General features: G+C 44.9%; 1 protein-coding gene across 1 annotated transcript; it reads left to right on the top strand.

The window, feature by feature from the left end:
* The first annotated feature begins 808 nt into the window (after nt 1–808).
* LOC133912392 (uncharacterized) lies at nt 809–15,167 on the top strand. The gene is made up of 13 exons (XM_062355095.1): nt 809–1,077; nt 1,942–2,015; nt 2,445–2,528; nt 2,649–2,729; nt 12,522–12,602; nt 12,768–12,860; nt 13,501–13,680; nt 13,816–13,883; nt 13,978–14,038; nt 14,156–14,209; nt 14,282–14,371; nt 14,650–14,716; nt 14,803–15,167. Exons 1-13 carry the CDS (start codon nt 939–941, stop codon nt 14,892–14,894), a joined length of 1,164 nt encoding a protein of 387 aa, XP_062211079.1. The 5' UTR covers nt 809–938; the 3' UTR covers nt 14,895–15,167.
* The last annotated feature ends 508 nt before the right edge of the window (nt 15,168–15,675 follow it).

Below are 15,675 nucleotides of genomic sequence, written 5' to 3'. Positions count from 1 at the left end.
TTCTTCGGAAAGCCAGTTCAATTTGAAGACCGAGAGAGTACAAGAGATGCTAAAACAATGCTATATATTTATATGCCATAAAATATACAAAAAATATGTAAGGTACATGGACAAATGTTTCCTATACCACCACTGTAGAGGATTAGGCCCAATCATTTTGGTTTATAACAAAAAAAAAACTGGAGTAACCATCTCTGGGGTTATTGCATTGATGAAGCTGTAAGGGATGAGCGTAAGCACCCATAAATACCCATGGATACACGCTAGTATAATTTAATTAATTAATTAATTATTTTGATCTAGTTCAAATAATTAATTAGTTGATTGAGGTAAACTAATATCCATCCGCAGCAAAAATAAAATAAAAATCTCAGCATCAGCAGCTGCTCTAGCGCCCGCCCCAAACATGAAGCCCAACAAAAAGGGATCCGATTCCTCCCTTTAGACCAACTCCAGTAGTGGAGTTATCTGGTGCTACAGTACTCCGCAAAGTACCGTAGAGGTTGACAGCGGGATCGGAGAGAGAAAAAGAGGAGTAGAAAGTAGGAAATAGAGTAACTGCTGGAGATGAAAAAATAAAGGATGCTATAATAGTGATAAGGGATGTTGTAATAGTGTTTTTGAGGATAAAAATTTAAGATAGCTGCTGGAGATGAAGATAAAGGCAGAGAGGAGCAGGGTTTTGTGAGGTGCGCTACAGTAACCGCGGATACTGTATCATCGCTGTAACACTAAATCTTATCTGTCCGCTTCCAATCCAACGTCTCACGTTTGCCTAAGTCACGGTACTGTTACCTCTCTTCCAACAAAAACGCCAATTACCCTGACAAATTCCAGAGATACCCTCCCGATTCCTCGGGGCGGCCACGCCGACGCCGTAGATCTCTCCCCCTCGACCCTGAGCTCCGGCGGTCTCGCCGGCGGTGTGAGCCGAAGCGATGGAGCTCTGGAGCAAGCTGCGGAACCTGGACGCCTACCCGAAGGTGAACGAGGACTTCTACAGCCGCACCCTCTCCGGCGGTCTCATCACCGTCCTCTCCTCCCTCGCCATCCTCCTCCTCTTCTTCTCCGAGATCCGTACGTATCGTCACCCTTCTCTTTCTCTCTGCCCACATCTTCGCCTCAGATCCCTTCTAATTTCGCCGCACCTAGCTGCGGCACAGCTTGATCTCGCCATCCCATCTCGGTGGCTTTGCGTACGGTTTGATAGATACGTGTGTTCGGATGCGAAACGAGAGTCGTCTCAGGTGGAATTGATTCTGCGCCTTTTCATATCAATGGTGTGAATTCGAAGTAGTAGTTGGCTAAAATTCGAAGCCCCGTTTACATGCACCAGAATTCGGGCGCGGAAGTAAAATCCTGTGACACAGCACCAATATTAGGAGGCGTAAGATAGTACATGGATTGATTTGGGAGTGGAAGGATTTATCTCGTGATAGTTTTGTTTCGGTTTCGGTGCTGTGTCCTAGTTGATGTCATCAGAGTGCTAGCGGGCGTGTTCTTATACCCTTTTTGTGATGATTTGGATAATTAGTGTGAGTTTTTGCCAAAAACTTAGTGTTCATTTAACACCTGTGGGCCATTATATTATTTACTTTAGAATGGAGCTGCATTAGACCTGTATAGATTTCAATAAGACTTCAGAATGTCACCATTGTTTTGTTGTTTATGCTTGATGCTACTCCGCAAATTATTGGTGCCTTCTGCAAGCATGATCATATGGTGCTATGTGTGATCACCTTTGCCCATATCCTCACTGATCCCCTTTATTTTAGCATTCTAAAATCGAATAGAGAGATGGTTTAACTTGTTAGATGCTGTGAGTCCCTTTTCCCATAATGTGGCTATCTGATCACCTTTCTTGCTCTGTTTGTTCCTTGCCTCTGTATCACTAGTTAGTTCACGGACTATGCATATTACTGTGTGATACCTTTCCTGTAGGTCTGTATCTATATTCTGCTACAGAGAGTAAGCTCACTGTTGATACTTCAAGAGGCGAAAGACTGCATATCAATGTTAGTGCAAATGCTATCCCCCCCTCCAAACCTTCCGATTTAATTTTACTTTCTAGTTGCTCTTACCCTATTTAGAAAGCAGGAGGCGAAAATAATGCTAAATTTTCATGTTATTTGTCATCTTTCATCCACTTCAATTTAATCTATGACACCTAGTTCAGCAAATTTCAGAGTTATTTGCTTAAAGCTTGATAAACCTCAGATCCTCATCATATTATGTTTTTGGAGCATTACAACTTAGCAACTAGTGAATGAAATCTTCTTAGAGTTTGTATGGCTGATATATGAAACAAGTCAGGAACAATTGATTGTCAGCTAGCTGAGAATGTTCATAATTTGGCGAATTTTCAGAACATATATGTCATTTCTGCTGTATGTGAAGAGGCTTCTTATCTTTTGGATTGTTAATATTCTTGACCACTTTTGCAGTTTGATATTACATTCCCAGCTCTTCCTTGTTCTCTAGTTGCTGTTGATACGATGGATGTCAGTGGAGAGCAACATTATGATATAGTATGTGCAAATAGTTTCCATCAGTTTCTTCTTTTGTGCTCTTTTTTACATCTTCTAAATTGTTTCCCGATCTCTACTGCATATATCTGTTGCCTGAGGGGTTGAACATCCATTTTGCAGAGACATGACATAATAAAGAAAAGAATTGGTCATCTTGGTAATGTAATTGAATCAAGAAAAGATGGAGTTGGTGCCCCTAAGGTACGCCGTCCTTTTTTTTACCTAAACTAGTGTATGTGTGAAATTTTTCTGGTTTTACCCGAATGTTTTCCATAATTGGGCCTGCTTTTAGCAAATTCTGTGACTTAATGTCTTTACTCTGGAAGACAGCTGATTCTTGTGTTAAAATTTTTGGGCGTCAACATTGTTCTAGTGGCCATGTTTTAGAGCTTCCTAGAGTAGTGACTGTTCTTGTTGCGCTTATGCACAGTATACAGAGCTTGCAGGAAAAACCATTAGGCTCAGTAGAGGAATCATCAAATGGGAAGACATGTAATAACTCGCAGTATAATTGAACGATAAACATTTGGCAATCTCAATTAATTCCGTATACCACAACAAACTCTGCATCTAACTTCACATCTGTTTTCCACATCAAGCTCTCTTGACTTAATCAGCAAAAATACTGCCATTCCTAATAACTGATCATAGTGAAGATGAGGTAAAACTTGCTTTTGTTTCTAAGCAAGGCTGTTCGCCTTCTGGAATTTGCTAAGTAAAAGGCAGGCTGCAACAAGCCCAATTTTTTATGATCCTTAGATCAACTAATCCATGTCCTAAAAGAAGCCATTCTCCATGTGAGCCTGTTGGTATAGTACCCACAGGTGTCCAAGTACTGTTCATGCATGCGAGTGGTGCGCATGCAGTAATTCCTGCACATAACACAGATGGACTACCCAATGGCCGCACCTAGGCCCAGCTTTGATCAAGTGGATGTTGAATAACTCTTGCATGCTTACGTTCAGAGCTTGTTCAGACCGCATCGTTTTCAGTTTGTAGTGATATTTTCGCTTGGGTCAGTAGCTAGTTTAGCGCATGTTCAAGTAGTGGTGGCAGGATTGAAAGTTATGGCCGTGTGGGAGAGCACATGATCATCCATCATGCCGCTAAGTGTCTAGCCATGAAGGCCACGTAAATCGGTCTGTAATAATCTTTAAATTGCAGCTTAATCAATGAAAAAGTCGCTGAGTCCAGTGGTACCAAAATCCTCTCGCGTATTGAAGTTCTAAACTTATCTGAACGTTGTCTAACAACGGGCTGTTTTTGTTAGCCGAGAGAGAGAGACCGGTGAGCGCCTGAGATCCCTAGAGCAATTTCAAACCTGAGGTTGAGCTGATCCCCAACAACTAGTATCAGAGCCGTGTTGTCGATCCTGGCGATGAGCTCAGTATTGACGGACATGCATTCTCGCACGCCTCCATGCCGGGAACGCCGCAACTCTCTTTCACCGTCACGGCGCCAACAGTGACACCGGGACGCCAGGGTTCGCAAGCCAACTACACAATACGTTGTCAGGGAAGCAGCGAGCTCCATGGTCACTCTCACCAGGTCCAACTATACAGATTAGGCTCTGGTTATGCGTGTGAACTTGTAGGCGCAGGGACTCTGAGATGTCATCTAGCACGACAACGACGACTTCCACGATGATCGGCTGGCATTGGCCGCCATCCTTCATGTCGTACCATCTGATCTGTTGTTAGCCCTCGCTGTCAAAGATACCGCCAAGGAATCCTGGGACGCCATAAAGACCATGCGCATTGGTGTTGAGCGAGTTCGTGAGGCAAACGCTTAGCAACTTCGGCACGAGTTCAACGACATCGTGTTCAAGGATGGCAAGTCGATCAACGACTTCTCGATGAGACAGTCAAGTCTGGTGAACAACATCACCGACATGGAGGTCATCAAGAAGCTCCTGTTGGTTGCCCCTGATCGTCTCTCATAGGTGGCCATCTCAATTGAGACACTGTTGGACCTGAACATGCTGAGCATCGAGGAGTGCATCGGCCGACTTCGTGCGGCATAACAGCGATACAAACTCGGCTCGAGCCCTAGCTTCGGCAACCATATGAACTCAAGTGGCCATCTGCTCCTCACTGAAGAGGAGTGGCAGACTAGGCTTCGCAAGTGCAACGATAGCAATGGCTCAGGCTCAGGCCGGTGACGAGGCAGAGGGCGACGCGGGCAAGGACGAGGCACTAGGTCGCGGGACAACGGCGCCAGCAATGGCTCCTAAGCCGGTGGTCATGACACCCCAAGAGACCAGTGCTATCATTGGACGATCATTGGGCAAAAGATTGCCACTCCAAGCCAAGGTGTGATCAAGCACACCACGTCAAAAGAAATGAGATGAGCCGACACTGTTGATGGCCAGCGTGGCATCGACGTACTCTCTGCGAGCACTGATAACCTCGCCGCTGCTAACCAACATCGTCAACGTGAACGAAGACAAGGTATTCCTGCAACTCGAGAACAAGGAAGAAGATCACCGGCAGTGGGTCCTAGACACCGGGGCCACCAATCACATGACCGATTCGAGGCCCTCCTTTACCGAGCTCGACATGGGCATCATCGGAAATGTGAAGTTCGGCAACAAATCCGTGGTTGAAATTGAGGGGCGCGACAACGTGTTCTTCACGTGCAAGACAGAAGAACACCATGTCCTCACCGGAGTTTATTACATACCCAAGTTGACGGCGAACAACGTTAGCCTCGACCAATTGGACGAGACCGGGTGTAAGGTGATCATAGACAATGGGATGTTGTTCATCTACGACCAACGGTGCGATCTACTGGCAAATATCAAGAGATCACCTAATTGACGCGCTTAACCTCGACACCGCCAAGCCCGTATGCCTCTCAACGCGCAGCTCCAAGCAGGCCTAGCGCTGGCACACCAAATACGCCCATCTCAACTTCAAGGCACTCCGGCGGCTCGCGCAACACAACATGGTCCGTGGCCTTCCCCAACTTGACCAGCTCAATCAGATATGTGATTGCTGTGTAATTGGGAAGCAACGATCATCTCTGTTCTCGGTGCAAGCCAAATACCACGCAAAGGAACGCCTCGACCTTGTCCATTTTCTTCGCACATTTGGATGCATGACCTACGTGAAGAAAAACCGGCCACATCTAAAGAAACTGGAGGATCGATCCACCCCCATGATCTTTCTCGGCTATGAACCTGGTGCCACGGCATATCGTCTGTTCAACCCCACCAACAGCCGAGTTCATGCATCCCGTGATATCATCTTCGACGAGGACTCACAATGGGACTAGGGCGCCTAAGCAGATCAAGGTGCGCCAGATTTGAGGGAGCCATTCATAGTTGAGTATGCCACCCAATTCATCGCAGGAGAAGGCGGAACCACAGGTGAAGCCAATTCAGACTTAGCATTGCGCACTCCTCTGGATGAGCATATAGCCCAATACAGGTGCTCGACGCTGATCACCACAATGCTCCTCTTTGGCTTCGCTCAATGGGTGACGTCCTTGGCCCGGCCATGCCGCGCGGTTTCGCACCCTTGGAAATTGATCAAGCCTTCGGCAAGTTGCATCTTTCCACTAGTGAAGAATCAGCCTCCTTCGATGAGGCACAACGACATGAGTGCTGGCGAAAGGCAATGCTAGACGAGATACACTCGATTGAGGAAAACAAGACCTAGGAGCTCATTGACTTGCCATCGGGTCATCGATTGATAGGCGTCAAGCGCGTGCATCGACTTCGACTAAGTATTTGCTCCAGTGGCGTGCATTAAGTTCGTTCGGTTGCTACTGGCGGTGGCAGCGCACAATGACTGGGAGGTACACCATATGGACGTCAAGTCCGCCTTCCTCAATGGAGAACTCAAGGAGGACATCTTTGTCGTGCAACCTCAAGGTTTTGTCAACAGCAAGCACCAGCACAAGGTTCTTAAATTGAACAAAGCACTATATGGGCCCCGACAAGCTCCACAGGCATGGAACGAGAAGTTTAATGACCTCCTCTCACTGGACTTCGATTTGAGCGAGGTAGAACATGCCGTGTACACACGCCACACTAGAACAACCCAATTGGCGGTTGGCATGTACGTCGACGACTTAGTGATCACTAGATCAATTCCATGTGACATTCACAAGTTCAAGATGGAGATGAAGATGTTTAAGATGAGTGATCTCGGCTTGTTGTCGTATTATTTGGGCATCAAAGTCAATCAAGGTCTAGAAAGGATCAAAATTTGTCAAACGGCATATTGCAATTTGCGTCGGACCCCAGTGGAGGCCAGGCTCAAATTGTGTAAAAGGAGTTCAGAACCGGCATTGGACACAACTCAATTTCGAAGCATGGTGGGAAGCTTGCGCTAACTAGTGCGTACACCTTGTCTTGGACTACTCCGTTGGCTGTGTTAGCCGGATTATGGAGGATCCTTGGCAAGACCATCCTCTTGCCGTCAAGCACATGCCGAGGTACATCGCTGGAACAAGTTCTTTCGGTGTCCACTTCGACAAAGGAGGTAGGTAGCACACGGCCCATCCTGCTCGGATTTAGCGACAGTGATATGGCTGGAGATGTTAATGATTGAAGGAGTACCTCGGGTGTCCTATTCTTTCTTGGGGGGAGCCCGATGACCTGGCAGTCTCAGAAGTAGAAGGTGGTGGCGCTTTCATCGTGCGAGGCTGAGTACATCGCTGCAGCTACCGCGGCCTGTCAGAGCATTTGGCTATCTCGGCTCCTGACTGATATCCTTGGTGCCGAGATAGGCACAACAACACTAAAGATTGACAACAAGGCAGCCATATCCTTGTGCCAAAATCCTGCCTTCCACGACCGAATCAAACGCACAGATACAAAATTTCATTTCATTCGGGGGTGCATAGACAACGGGAAGATCAACGTTGAATGTGCCAAGACTAAAGAGCAACTGGCTGATATTCTGACCAAGCCTCTTGGGCGTGCCAGATTCGGGGAGCTGCACGGAAGAATCGACGTGATCAACGTCAAGTGAACATTGCGAGATTTAAGGGGAGTTTGTTCAATAACTCTTGCATGTTCACATTCAGAGCTCGTTCAGAGCGCGTCGTTTTCAGTTTGTAGCAATATTTTTGTTTGGTCAATAGCTAGTTTAGCGCATGTTCAGGTAGTGGCGGTAGGATCAGGATCAAATTACATACATGTAGTGACGTCATAAGTGAGTAGCAGATACATCATCCATTATTACAATGTTACTTTATTACATCAATGATCCAATGGTCTAAAAGGAAATTACAAAGCAGTGGAATAAACTTAACACAGCGTCCAACTCCACAGGCAATTGATCGAAAAGCCGCACCCGCCTAGAACTTATCTCCGTCTTCTGGGAAATCCTTGTAGTCTTCGCCTTCTGAGCAGCAACAAGATTATGGGACAGAGAGCAAGCGTGAGTATATGGAATACTTAGCAAGTGTGGGAAAATATGACATGTAGGCTAAAGTCAAGATAGACTTAACTCAGGGGTTTATTTGCATAAATGTCATTTTATAGTCTCTTTTATAAAAGCAACCTACTTATTAGGTGAATTATTCTTAAGACCTAAGCCATGGTTTCAATCACCTTGCTTCGCAACTAAGGTTTCAACCACCTATAAACAAAGCTAACTCGAATCATAGTTCTGACCACTGTGATCCACCAGACTCAACCCAAAACTAACTCGAAACACTTGACTAATCATGTGAGGAGTCCATGCCGCTCAAGATCGTGAACACGACTGATATATCAGTTTTTACTATGCAGAGATTGTACACTTTACCCACGAATCGTGATCAGCTCTTTTGCCGGTACCCGTCGGTACCTTACTGAATGTACTTAAAGTTGCCTAGAGGGGGGGGGGTGAATAGGCTTTTCTGAAAATTAAAACTAAACAGCGGATTAAACAGATGCCGGATACTTCGGTCTGTCCGGAGTATCCGGTCTAGTCCAGATTATCCGGTCTATACGGGAACTCGAGAACAACTGAAGTTAAGCAAGTACAACTAAGGTCTAAAAGGTGACACTAGTTCTAATATCAACACAATGCTTAAACAACAAGAGATACTAGCAAGATGATCACAAAAACTAATTATATGGGGAAAATCTCAAAACTACACAACTAGTAAAAATTGCATAATTGATGAGACAAGAGATTATCCCAGAGTTCGGCCACCTCACAAAGAAGTGCCTACGTCTCCGTTGAGGAGCTCACAAAGAGCCAGGTCTTTTCCAATCATATCCTCTTCTAGCGACCACAAAGATCAAGCTAGAATTTCCTTACTCAAGTCGATGTCGATTACAAACTTCCTGTGGCACTCCACAATGATTGGGTGCCCTACGAGCGACGCATTGCCGTCTAGGAGCACAAGGCTCCAAGAGAAATGATCACAATGTATGCTCGATGATGAACTTAATGCTCAATTGACTCAACTTCACTCAAAACACAATCTCTCAAATTTGGTGCAAACTAGGCACTAGAGATGTTTGGAAGGCTTTTAAATGCTCTTGGGAAGCTTTGTGAAAGTGGAGCTCAGCAGAAACAGCAAGCAATAAATGCTAGGGGTGTGGGGTATATATATAGCTCATCCTAAAAACTAACCGTTATTGTTCTGACATACCTACCCCAGAGTATCCGATGAACACCGGAGTCTCCGGCCTGAAATCCAAAACGGCATCAGAACGGTGTCAGAACTAGCCGTTACGGTTCTGTTGAACTGCCGGAGTCTCCGGTGAACACCGGAGTCTTCGGCCCAGACTTAGGCACCACAGAGAGAAAGTCTGGAGACTTGCCGGACTCTCCGGCCTCTCTAGGTACCGGAGTATCCGGTGAACACCGGAGACTCCGGTCTTTTAAAATTAAATGCTAACAGAGCGACCCTTGGCGGAGTCTCTCTCGGAAACTCCGGCCAAAAACATTTTCCTACCGGAGTGTCCGGTGAACATTGGAGACTCTGGCATTTTTCTATCAAAAAATATATGCTTAACCGAGCGACCTCTAGCCAAAAATACACCAACTACCGGAGTCTCCGGTGGAGTATCCGGTGAACACCGGAGACTCCGGACAAATAAAAAATATTCGGAACCGAGGCTCTTCTGGCGGAGTCTTTCTCGGAGACTCCGGCCTAAACACTGAGGACCAGAGTATTTTATAGCATAAACTGAATAAAACTAATTTTATATGCAATGAAACATATTAAAAGCATTTATTTTACAAAGAAAATATTTTTAAACATTATCAGAATTAATATATGTTTCCTAAACCATTTTCCAAAATAAAACATTTATTCTAACATGTTTGCTATAATTTTTACACTAGAAAAACATTAAACAACATTTATAGAAATAAAAACTAAGCTAAAACATATTAAAACATTTAACTAAAACATCTCTATTTTCTGGATTTTTTCTAATAAAAGAAAACCTATTTTCTTATTTATTCAATTATCGTGAATTATTTTCTAACAAGAAATTTTCTTTTTACTGTGCAATGCTATCGCTCTAACTGGGTTGCTGACTCAGCTAGAAAGCGCTGACTGAACCGCCATGTAGGATAAAAACGCCTATGTTGCTTGCTAACGTGGCACGCTGACTAAGCTGAAGACTATTTAAATCGTGAGCACCAATTTTCGATCTAATGGTTCGGATCAAACATGTGAAGGGGTATCTATTCTAACTAATCCTAGCCATGCATCTAAGATCATACGGTGGGAGGGCGGGGCTACCTTGGCTCCGGCTTGGAAAGCGACAGTGACGAGTCAGGGACAGTGGAGGATGGCCGGAGAAGAGCGGAGACGACGTTGTGATGCTTGGGAGTTGATGGCGAACGGTGGAGCGCGACCATACGACGATGGTGAGCTCATTTGATGGGGTTGCGGGCGTCAGGGAAGACCAGAGAGGCTTGGTGGTGGCGGACTTCAATAGCGGAGGCTTGGTGACGAAGAGAGCTCGGTGCGGTGGCGAAAACTCAATGGCGAATGGCGGATGACGAAGAGATGCTGACGGTGAACACTATTGTAGGCTCGGACGACGTCGGGGAGGCTTGTGGGCGCACGACGATGGTGAGGGTGGCTAGGCGGAGTTCGGTGGCGGCACAAGAGCTCATGGGTGAAGAAATCCGATGAGAATTGGGGGCTTGGCCACGGTGATGAAAACAGGAGCTTGGCCATGGGTTTGATTTGAGTTTTATAGAGGGAGGAGGAGGGTTCGAATTGGCTGGCGGGGATTAATGGCAGGTGGAGGTTTAGGGCTCACTTTCCTCTATTATCATCTTTCCTTCGCGAATTGACCCCGTCTTGATGATGGTCTTCAACACGGGTGCCGGTTACCTTGCATGGGTGCTCCCCTTCCTTAACTCGAGCGCGAGGATGATGGAATTCAAAACAGGTGGATGTTCTTTAGATGGAAGGAGGGGATTCGGGAGGAGAGGGAAGGAGCTAACAGACAGGTCCCACAAGGCAGAGAGAGAACAGAGAGGGATCAAAGGAAGGGGGAAAACGGGCGTGACAGTAAGTGTCCGGCCATTAAGGCCACATAAATCGGTCTGTAATCTTCTTTAAATTGCAGCTTAATCAATGAAAAAGTCGCTAAGTCCGGCAGCACCAAAATTCTCTCTCGCGCACTGAAGTTCTGAACTTCTCTGAACTTTGTCACACAACGGGCTGTTTTCGTCAGCAGAGAGAGAAAGAGACTGGTGAGTGCCTGAGATCCCGAGAGCAATTCCGAGTCCGAGGTTGAGCTGATCCCCAACAGTGGATACTCCATTGGGGCTTGTAGTGATAGAACATGGGCTGCCTGCATTCGGGTGGCTGCCTGGGCTGACCTTTCCTTAGTTCCACTCCTGCTTAGGTTGTTATATTCTGGTTCTGAAAACAGGGCCAGGCAAGTATTTCAATAGGAAAAAGCTAGAACCGTTGACTTTAGCAGCTCGGTTTATCTCATAGACTGCTCACGCATTTTAATCAGGAAAATTGGACAAGCTGGGTGTTTTTCCCTTCTGTTTTTGTCTTCTTTTGAGAGAGAGACCAATGACCGGATGTGTTGAGCAAAGTGAGCCTTTTTTTAAGTGAAGGAAAGCTGAAGAAAACTCTGTTTGGAGTGGTGACTTGCCAACTTGGTGCCGTCAACAAATGCCCCTCGAGCTTATGACTCTCCATGCTTCCAGTCTCCCCGTCTCCCTCTTATTCTCCCTAACCAAATCATCCTTGTCCCCCTGTTTCGAATCTCTGCCTCCTGATCTAAGATCTAGTCCCTAATTCATCCAGCAGTCATCATCCTTCGCCATCTGTGCCCCAATCTCGGGGGCTACTGCCGTGGTGTCGATTATGGTCCCAATTTGCACGTAAATGAAATCAAACACCGTGGCTGCAAGGAAGATGAAGCCTTTGCGTAGAGATTCCTTCCCTCTTGTGGCAGCGTCCATGGCTCCCTTTTTGTGCAGCATTAATTCTCCATTTCTTTTGCCTTTTGATTGCTAGTCTGATTCATTGCAGCTTTCATCGTTTACTGTACGTGTACACAGTGAGTTAACAATGTCCAAATATTTTTTTAGATAAAACTAACAGCAGTATATGTTATGAATAGCACTTGTATCGGATAATATCCCCATGGGGAGCAATATGTAGAGTGCATGAGTGCAACACTAGGAATAGGGAAAAAGACTAATATGAATAGGAAAAGGAATCCTTAACAATATAAATACATTAAATATTAATATTGAAAGAACCATCGGTCTGACCGGTGGACTGGCTACTGAGCTGGGGAACCAGTAGCCAGCCTGGTTCAACAACCAGTTTGGTTTGTAAAACTGATGTTCATAACTTCATATTACATGTTGGAAACCACTATAAAGAATCCAATATTATATTAGCAATTTCAGGCTCAGTGGTGGCATGAAGGGACTGGTATCTTCCTTCAATGATTGTCAAATGTGAAATATGTGGCAGCTTATTTATATTACAGGACGGTGTTCTTCCTTGAAGTAACTCTTTCCCCACTCTTTCTCTCTTCTATAGATTGAAAGACCATTGCAGAAGCATGGTGGTAGGCTTGACCACAATGAAGTTTACTGTGGGTCTTGTTATGGTTCTGAGGAGGTATATCTGACACTTGTTTTTATACATGCAAGATGCAACGCTTTCATGTCTATCTTATTTGTCCCATGATCTCCCCCCTCAGTCAATAAACACCAATAGTTTTCTCCTTTACAATTTCATTGCATTCTCTAAGGAGCCCTAATCTTGCATTCACAACTTTACCAGTCAGATGACCAGTGCTGCAACTCCTGTGAAGAAGTTCGTGATGCCTATCGGAAGAAAGGGTGGGCACTCACAAATGTAGAATTAATTGATCAGGTATTGTGTGCTTCTTTTGTTTTTGTTCACATGGGTCTTAGCAAAACGCATAAGTGTAGCACCCTATTGTGAATTGTGATGTGTGATCGGTCCTCAGGTCCTTGGTCTGGTTATCTTGTACACAGGGAGTCTTTTATTATTTATTAAAGCAATAGCTTGTACAATAAATTATTTATTAAAGCAATAGCAATTAGCTTCTACAATAATATTTTCTGGTAGACCTTGTGTGTTAGAGCATGAGATGATTTATGTGTATCGTGTACCCGATATGTTTTATATAGGTTGTCTTTTTATCATCTAACAAATTATTGTGAGGCTACTACCTCCTGATGACGTGATCATTATCTGTTTTTACTATTGTGAGGATACTGAAATAACCTTAGGAATTATGACTCACATGATCACATCCATATTGATTCTGATTGAACGACTTCTTTGAACGTATACTTGGTGTTCATTTCTCCGAAAGCTACATGAATGTATGAATCACCTTAATTTGTTTGTGCATACTGCCTTGTTTTCTTAAGGGACTGAGCTAAGAGTTTGTGCTGTGTGCAACTGATGCATGCAGATGTTTTTTGGTTATTGGGTTTTACTTAGTTGTTATGGTTTCCCTAATCATAGTTGATTCACATTCCAGTGCAAGAGAGAGGGTTTCGTTCAAAGGTTAAAAGATGAACAAGGGGAAGGTTGCAACATCCATGGATTTGTAGATGTGAATAAAGTAGCCGGCAACTTTCACTTTGCCCCTGGGAAAAGCTTGGACCAGTCATTCAACTTCCTGCAAGATCTGTTGAACATCCAACCAGAAACTTACAATGCAAGTAGAACTATGTTATCTTTATCCTTATCGAAGCACTTCCAATGTTAATCATAACCATAAAGTTTCCTTCTTTTTTCAAATGTATTCATAACCGTAAACTGATAATGGTCCATCCCCACTTTCTGGCAACAGATAAGTCACAAGATAAACAAACTGTCCTTTGGGAAAGAGTTCCCTGGTGTTGTCAATCCTCTTGATGGGTATGCTTGGGAACTTAGACTACACTTCAGATCATAATTTGTATCTCGCTTTGCTGTACAAATTTTACATGGCCTGATTTCCTGAGTATTCCAGAGTGGAGTGGACACAGGATCACTCCAATGGGTTAACGGGGATGTACCAGTATTTTGTGAAGGTAAAATTTTAGTAACTACTGGTGATATTCTTTAATACGATTCCTTATTCTTAAGCTGTTGGGAGCATGTAAATGTCGATCCTGTCTGCTTCAATTTGCTAACCATCTCTTGTACAGGTTGTTCCTACAATCTACACAGATATTACGGGACGGAAGATTCACTCGAACCAGGTAAATAATATAATTTTAATATCTACTATACTCTGAAGCCTAAGTTTGTGGTTAATTCTTTTTCTTTTGCAGTTTTCTGTAACGGAGCACTTTAGAGAGGCAATAGGCTACCCAAGGCCTCCACCTGGTGTATATTTCTTCTACGAATTTTCACCGATTAAGGTGATGAAGGATACCTACGTGATTTTATGTAGTCAAAAGCGCTAACTAGCTTTTTTGTTTTGTTTTGTGCGGTTCATCTATTGATAGCGTGCAACTTTTGTTATTCAATCAGCCTTTTCCTCTAAAAGCAAAAAGCATGCACTGCATTTATTTCTTAGAATTGATACTTCAGTTTTCTTATCATGTTGGTCGCTTTTAGATAACATGTGAAGATCACCATCTGTACAGGTATCGGTCATTCTAACATTAAATTCACTAGTTTGACTGTTCCTTGACAGGTTGATTTTACTGAAGAAAACACATCGCTTCTTCACTTCCTGACAAACATATGTGCTATTGTTGGAGGTTTGTCATAACTTAAAACTATATTGGTGCTTTCCAGAATGCATAATCACTGAACATGATAAACGATTTTCTAACACATTTCGCAGGTATTTTCACGGTTGCTGGCATCATTGATTCTTTCGTGTACCATGGTCACCGCGCTATAAAGAAAAAGATGGAGATCGGAAAGCTTGGATAATCACATTTTTAGCATATTTCCACTAGGAGCATAGCCAAAACGAGTTAACTTATGCTGCCTCGAAATGTCGGCGAGGAGAATTCAGCAGGGATTTTGGTCAAGATTCTAATGCATCCGTAGCACTCAGACTTGCTAATTTCTGAGCCTGGAGCATATGCATTTCATGTGTAAGTGGTTACAACATCATCTCCAATGTTTGTGTTATAGATCTATTGTAACAGACTCAAAACCCTGTTAAAAAAAACTGTACTTTTGCTCCATGCTCCGTATTGTTTTGCTTGGTCGCTCTCTGCGTCACTCTCGGATGAGGCCAAAACTTTTTCCGGCACGCAAGTACATGCAGCGGCGGCCACGCGAACACGCGGTTTGGCACGTTGCCGTTCCAGCAGCCGCCCGGTCCGGTGCACTCGGATAAGCTAGGCAGCGAGAGGCAAGGGCGCGGCCAGGGCGGGCGCTTGTCGTCGCCGCCCGCCGATCTGCCCGTCGCGATCCCGTCCAAGATTCCGAGCGCGACAGGTCCTGCGGCTCCTCTCGCGCCATGATGCCTCGCGAGCGCCAAGAACGAGCCGTGATGCGCTCATGCTAGGCGATCGCGAGACCCCTTTTCACGTGGGCCGATGGCAATGCTGTTCGTGGCAGCGGTCTGGCCACCCGTCGTCGTCGTCGATGCCCTTTTTCCCCATCAACCAGATAGGGAGATGGGTGATCGCCCAACCCAAAAGGAGAGGCCGTGCACGGGACGGTGATGTGCCTAGCCAACGAAGGTCCCCCCCGACAGGAG

The sequence above is a fragment of the Phragmites australis genome, chromosome 3, assembly GCF_958298935.1.
Source record: "Phragmites australis chromosome 3, lpPhrAust1.1, whole genome shotgun sequence".
NCBI lineage: Eukaryota > Viridiplantae > Streptophyta > Magnoliopsida > Poales > Poaceae > Phragmites > Phragmites australis.
This window is presented reverse-complemented; position numbering and strand designations above follow the sequence as displayed.

Coding starts and splice junctions, on each gene's coding strand:
- LOC133912392 (XM_062355095.1), top strand. CDS start 939: ATGGAGCTCTGGAGCAAGCTGCGGAACCTGGACGCCTACCCGAAGGTG. Junction 14,210..14,281: donor GGAAGATTCACTCGAACCAG/GTAAATAATATA, acceptor TTTCTTTTGCAG/TTTTCTGTAACGGAGCACTT. Junction 14,717..14,802: donor CATATGTGCTATTGTTGGAG/GTTTGTCATAAC, acceptor CACATTTCGCAG/GTATTTTCACGGTTGCTGGC.